The sequence below is a fragment of the Nestor notabilis genome, unplaced genomic scaffold (genome assembly GCF_000696875.1).
Source record: "Nestor notabilis isolate BGI_N333 unplaced genomic scaffold, ASM69687v1 scaffold28650, whole genome shotgun sequence".
Taxonomy (NCBI): domain Eukaryota; kingdom Metazoa; phylum Chordata; class Aves; order Psittaciformes; family Psittacidae; genus Nestor; species Nestor notabilis.
The window spans coordinates 30,587-37,687 of NW_009910169.1; the positions used below are offsets into that span (position 1 = coordinate 30,587).

The 7,101-nt window shown below is 41.0% G+C and overlaps 1 protein-coding gene across 1 annotated transcript in view; it reads right to left on the reverse strand.

The window, feature by feature from the left end:
* Positions 1-1,265: 1,265 nt before the first annotated feature.
* Positions 1,266-7,101, reverse strand: part of LOC104413687 (aldose reductase-like) — a gene marked incomplete at its 5' end in the record, with an annotated part of 8,902 nt that continues 3,066 nt past the window's right edge. The window contains 5 exons of the mRNA XM_010024756.1: positions 1,266-1,508; positions 2,313-2,395; positions 3,229-3,312; positions 3,874-3,955; positions 4,112-4,218. Coding sequence (XP_010023058.1) covers positions 1,466-1,508; positions 2,313-2,395; positions 3,229-3,312; positions 3,874-3,955; positions 4,112-4,218 — 399 coding nt within the window. The remainder of the gene's footprint in view (positions 1,509-2,312; positions 2,396-3,228; positions 3,313-3,873; positions 3,956-4,111; positions 4,219-7,101) is intronic.

The following is a 7,101-nucleotide window of genomic DNA, read 5'->3' on the forward strand; positions in this document are numbered from 1 at the left end:
TCCCTCAGAAGACAGTTCACACTCCAGATCTACCAAGACCTTGGAAAAAATTGACAAGAAAACTGACAAAAATAAAAATTAAAAAAAAAAAAAATCAAAAAAAAAAAAAATCACCCAACACTAGCTGCTGTTTTTACAAGTGCCCAAATGTACACTGTGAAGTCTTAAGCAGCTCTCAGCAGGCAACAACTTTAAATCCATTACCTGCAAGTACTGTCAAAACCATAAAAAAACCCCAAGAGACAAACACGCTTCGCATGTCAAAATGTCAGTATAAGCCTATTCTTCTGTCCTCCAAGAACAGCGTAATAAGTTTCTCATCTGCTAGCACATGACACAGTATTTTCTTGCAAACCCATTTTTACTGTATTTGCCAGTGGAAGCTTGTACAAGTACAGAATTCTTTCCTGCATCATGTGCTGCCTAACTGGAAGGGCAAATTTTCTATTGCTAACCAAATCTCATAAGATGCTGCAAGGGCATAATGTCTTCAATGGAATGAGTTTTCTAATAGCCAATGTACACTATCGCTTCAGTAAAATAAAAGACTGATTTAAGCACTAGTATATTAGGTGTTAGGCTTATCAGAACAGCTCTATTTAAAGAGAGGCTCAAGCAGACACACCAGTGGCCACAAGTACGTTACAGTGTGCATCCCGGGCCACAGGTTCATCACACTCTAGTGTTCCACATGTACGCTAGCATTAGAACAGGAGATAACTAGCAGGTCATATGTAAGAAGTTAACATTGACAGCAGATTACTTCTTGCAGGACAGTAATTTTCCTTGCTGCTGTGTAATCTCTAGAGGCAGCTGATAAAACACAACAACTCCAGCATTACTACCATTAAAGCGCTACTGAAATAACCATCTCATTACACACAGTAATGAAACTGTATTTTATTATAAGCAAAACCAGCTTTTTTATCACCAAGAAACAAGGACCTATACACTTTTCAAGGAGCTATCCTCGTAGAAACTGTTCTACTTAGAAATCAACTTGTACTTCCCATTGGAGGAAAAAAAATAAGCCTTGGGTGTTACAAAAAGAAACAAAACCAAACCCAAAAGTCATCAAAAAAGCAGACCTCATTAATTATGTAAAATCTGCCAACATCCTGGTCCTTCCAGACAATATAATCACTATCTCCAGTTCACAGTATTCGAAAATAAAAGTGACTGCTTGTCCAAACTTTCCCAATGTACTCTGCTTACCAATTGCAGACATACAGTTTGGCAAGGACAATCTACAAGTCCACACAGTGTGCTCTTCAGAACTATTTTAGCATTTCCTTCTTCCAAAAAAGAAAGCAACACAAAGCCACTGAGTACATATACTGCATCTTTGTGGGGGGAAAAAAAGAAAGGAAAAAGGAGGGTCTGATGCAGTGAGAAAGCTATGTAGACAACTCAGGCAACAGCAGAAGCGTATCTGGTAAGTCTGGAGAAAGGCAGGAAACCATCTTCAGTACTCTGCATTGAAAGGGTACTCCTTGTGATTTTTGCACCTGAAGGAAGTAAAAGAGGAAAGATTATCTCATGTCTGAAAGATGCTATATGCAGCTGTAACCACTGCAATGGCCCACCAAGGGCAGAGCTGAACTGCATAAAAATAGCATCAGTTTGTTTCCATTTTCTTCAGTGTTGTACTGTATTTGTAAATATATATGTAAACAGATTCTTGAGTGCCTTCTGTTTGAGCTCTGAGCATTTTGGGAAATATGACCTAGGTGCTTTGTAGGCAACTAATTCAATGTTTCACTTTTTACTGCCAGGTAGGCCTTTTTTTTTTTTTTTTTTTGCAGCCTTCCAACAAAGATTTCACATCTGGCTTCCACGCTGCAAATCCTCATGTTACTTTTTTAATGTTCACCCACTTTCCCAACCATTCCTGAAGAACCTGCACCTGCTTTTATACAATATACCTAAGGGTCATGGTAGAAAGATAAAATGCCATATGCAAAGTTAACACAGAATCCAAGTCTGCATCACACTCATTTCTCCAATATGAACAAAATAAAAACATTAAGTAAGAAGCCTCCTCTTGCAATTCCAGCTATGAAGAGTTTCTTGGAGACTGAACTGAAAATGAACATAAAGTTTGCTTTATGCTCATCATGATTTGGTTCACAACATGAACATTTAAAATCTGAGGTTAGCTGAGGATCACCACTTTGGAAATTGAGTTTGCGTAACCTGTGTTTAAACCAAGCCTCATATACTAAACTATGGCATGCTAATAACCTCATATACTGAACTAAGGCATACTAATGTTAGCTTAAAAAAACCCCCACCCCAGTACTGCCACTTACATGCTCATTGGACAGGCTCTCCAGTCTCTATTAAAGGCGAGAATAGTTGCCATCTCCTCTTTAGTCAATTCAAAGTCAAACACCTAACAAAGGAAACAGAGGGAAATCACCTCTTTGAATAAATCAGAGATTATAAGCAAAAAAAACCCCAACAAAATAACACAAAGTTAAAGAACAAGTCCACATTGTAGAGGTGCTTGTTAGAATAAATGACTGCTTCATGAAGGTGGAAAGGTAAGGCAGCTTTCTGGATTTCTGAGACTCCACTAGCTGGAGTAGTGAAGGGGGGTGAACAGGGAGAGGGAGGAATTAAAAACAAATCCCAACCTGCAGTTACACATGCCAGTTGTTTTAAGAAGTTTGGATAGCACTTTGTATTGCAGAATGCCTCCATCCTCCATTTGTGAAAGATGGATCTTTCTGTCCCATTCCAAAGGAACATCTACAAAACTTTCATATTCCACCTAATGCAGTCAAGATTCTTCCAATAAGCTAACACTGATTTCAGTAAAGGACCACTGTATGAAGAGCAGCAACATGGTTTGTGGACACCAGGACTATTTTCTTAACAGTGCTTGCTCTACATAAGCCTTTTGTTTTGGGCTACTGCACTCTGGCCCCAAAGCAAGCTCTCTCAGATGAGTCATCCACATGACATAGAACAGGAAGCATCACATAACGTGACTGCTAAGATTACCAGAGTAGTATTTCCAAAGCTTTGTTTGCTCTGCTCTCCAACTGTAACCTTAAGTTCAGCCCTCAGTAGGCAACAAGTAAACATACAGAGGGAAAAAGCTCAATCCTCTTGCCTGAAGACAATTTCAGAAGAGCAAGGAAGGATCATTGCTTGCTCTGCAGTGGGAAGGCACGCTATCCCTGAACATGCCATGCACCCAGGCCAGCCCTAATGACTCACCTTGAAGTTCTCCACAATGCGCTGTGGTGTGACAGACTTGGGAATCACAATCACATTTCTCTGGATGTGGAACCGAATGAGAACCTGCAAGAGGCATATCCCTGAGTCAGAGACAGGATGGCTTTTGTTCTATGACAAGCAGTGCCTGTTCCAACAGTTCTTTGCTGTAAACTGTACGATTCAGCAGAACTAACCCACTTTTGCAGAGTTGCATTTCAGATCACACCAGAATTCTATGCAGCACTTTTTGAAGTGCAGATAGAGAAGTGCTGGAGCCCTACATAGAAAGCCTCCTTGCTCCTTTCCCATCCAGCCTAGCAATACTCATTTCCCTTTCTTCCCTTCTCACCTAGACTTTTAGGAGGCTATACAAGGTTTCATGTCTCTGCAACAGGACTTGAGATGGGAAGACTGAATCATGACAGCATCTGAAGGTGCCAGAAAGCATTTCCTGTTGACAGTCAAAGAGCCCTCGCAAACATGCATTGTAGGCCACATAAGTAACAATGCAGGTTTGTTTACTAACATCAAAAAGAGCATCACAGTTGACAAGGAACAGAGAGCCAGCCTGTCCTCTACATTATCATTAGCTATCCTTTATGCTGCGTTACAGGAAAGGGTATCTACTGTTCAGCTTCTACATACCTGTGCTGAGGTTTTATTGTGCTTGGCTGCAATCTCTTTAATCTTAGGGTCATCCAGAAGGGAAGGGTCCTCTGGCTTAGCCCTACACAGAGAAAAGATGATCAGTGGCAAGAAACCTCCATAGAGCCAACCTAACAGAGATTTGTATCTGGATGAATAATTAGCGGTGCACTTGCAATCTCAAAGTCTGAAGCATAAACTCATGCTAGCTCCCTTGCAAAGTGCAAAGCAATTTTACCATGGTCTGTCAGGTGAGCCGAGAGGACTGTATGCTGTCACAGTAATCCCTTTGGATTGACAGTACTTGATCAGCTTCTCCTGGGTGAGGTACGGATGGCATTCAACCTGCCAACATAAGAGTACAAAGATTGACAGCAATTTAATGGCTTTACCATGCTCCAGGGATTAATTTTTAATCAAATCAAAGGCTCATTCTGTTCTAATTTACACTCTCTGTGCGATACTACACTGCCTTTGGGTTTTGTATGCCCCCATCCGCTTTCTAGCATTTGTAGTATTTCTCCTTGCAGTGAAGAATCCAAGGACTGTAACATCACTCCTTAAAACTTTGCTGATCCATATTATCTCCAACATATGGAATAACCAGCTACCCAATTGCTTAGAAGGGACAGTTCAGGAAAATGCATACAAAAGAACTGTAAAATCTTACCAAGAGGACAGCAGAACCGGAAGTACAAAGTCTCTTTTCATCCCCAATTAAACATGCCATAACATTTTTATTGTTTCATTTGGTTTTAATTGCTTTGTGTCAGTAGTCACACTGACTACCTCCAGTCTGCAAATCAAAATCTGCTACAGATTTTAGACTTTCAGCTTACTGTCCATTACAGACTTTTTACAAACACATGTGTAGTTACCACAAATTTCCATAAGACTACCTAACAATACAGGCTCCTTAACAGTAGATCTGTAGTCTGGCAAGCTAATGCATAGATACGCAGTACACAACAAGAATTATTCATGTGTCAGAAGGCAGCAAATGAACATGAATATCTGATACTTCAAAGCATAGAGGGACTTTTAGGATAGTTCCACAGCAGGGAGCACTACTTTACTTTCAACAGGCAACATCAACAACTTTGACTACACTGTCATGCCAGCCTTCTGCAGCCTGCTGCTGCATTTGGGTGAAGTCCCTGGAAACTTGTACTCCTGGCAGGTGGAGCAACAGTGCAGAACGTGGGATCAGTTCACAGCCTTGAGTGCTTTATTTGTGGTTCTAACTGCATGTTGTTATCAGAAGCCTACATGGCCGTTTCCTTTCTAGGGCATGTTGGAATATTAGACAAACAGGACACAGCTCAGTTTTTCAGGCAGATTATACATATTTATTTTGCTTCAGCTGCTCCAGAAACACAGCTACTCAAAAGTACCAGAGCATGGGGTTATTTTCTCAACTATTCAGTAAGTAGAATTTATGCAATAAGCAAGGCAAAGTCATTCTTACCTGTCCACTGACACTCAAATTCAACTTCTGAGCTACATTACCTAGTCTTATGTTCAGATGAGGATGAAAAGTCTATGATACCTTAAGGTACTTAAGCAAGCTATTGCAATCCACATTGTGCAATGATGACCAAGTACTTAAAGAACCAGATTTTCTTACTGAACTAAGTACTAATACCATAATGTAATTACTACCTTGCCAAATTAATTCCTCACCACAAATAAAAGCAATCCACGTACTGGATTCAAATTCAAATTAAGAATGGGAATGAACACCAAATACAGAGAGATTACTCTGTGTGAAGCATCTGCACAGAGAAAGGGTTTGCAGGAAGCACTATAACACCACTGGTCACAGACAAGCTTTCATGCTTGCAAGCATTTCTTTAGAAACAGTAGGTTTTGAAGGACAGGGACCAAAGATCCATTGCTCTGAGCTGAACCTGGAAAGCTTGAGAACATACACAAGTATGACAGTGCAAATTGCTGTTCTGTATGCAAAAGGCAAGGGTAATGATCAACTACAGTGATTAAGGCAATGAGGTGTGGCAGGTGTTGAAAGGTATCATAAACACTTTCACTGCGTATCCTTGAAAGTACATTGAGATAGATAATGAAAATACACAGTAAAGAACTATTAATGTTGTACTCGTCAGTGTTTCGGTTTTATGTCAGATAGACTTCCTGAGAACAATCTTATCTGCTTTCTGGGGAAAAAAAAAAAAAAAAAAAAATGGGTATTAAAATCCCTTTTTGGTACATATGCCCAATCTGTTACAATAAATTAAACCATTATACATAGTATATATCCTAAAATTAGGTATCAAAAACTGAGATTGCAGTCCTTCAAAGGCCATAGCAATCAAGGGCAAGTCTAGACAGCTCAGAACAATGGGTCTTTGGTCCCTTGTCCTTCATAGGAGACTATCCCAGGACCTGTCCTCTTTAAAAACTTGCACCAGACTATAATTTTGTCAAGTTTGCAGGTGATGACCAATCCAGGGAGGACCACTCAACACACTCAAGGGCAGGGCTTCCACTTCAGGAGGACCCATTCAGGCAAGAAGAGGCCAACAAGAACCTTATGAAATTCAACAAGGCTGAATACAGAGCCCTGCACCTGGGAAGAAAAAGCCCCTGGCAATAACACAAGCTGGAGCCTGACGACTTGCAGAACAACTATGCTATAAGTGATCTGAGGGCCCTGGCAGGCTGAGCTAAACATGAGCCAGTGGTGAGCCCTGGCAGCGGTAACACTGCCAGTAAGTTTAGGGATGTGATCATATGCCTCTACTCGGCACTTGTCAGACCACCTCCATAATACTGTGTCTAGCTTTCCCCCTTCCTAGCCCTCTCAGTAAAAGAAATACTGACAAACTATCATGAGTTCAGCAGAGAGCTACCAGGATGGCTGGGGGCTGGAAAACCTGCTGTACTGGGAAAGGCTGAGGGAGTTGGGTTTGCTCAGCTTGGAGAAGGGAATACTTCAGGTCTCCTAGTAACAGCTTTTCAATACCTAAAAGAAGGTAATCCAAAGGCAAGCCAGGGTCTTCAGTGGCACACAGTGGGAGGACAAGAGAACAAGCATAAGCTCAAACAAGAGAGGCTGGATGCAAAACAACTACCTCCATTACTCATACACCTAAGGCATCCAATTCTTTGTTAGGTCCTCAGTATATATAATAAGGTTTACTCCAATGAAGGTTTTAAAGCCCATCCGAGTTCCCCCGTCCTCATCATCTCCCCACCCTTTCCCCTGCC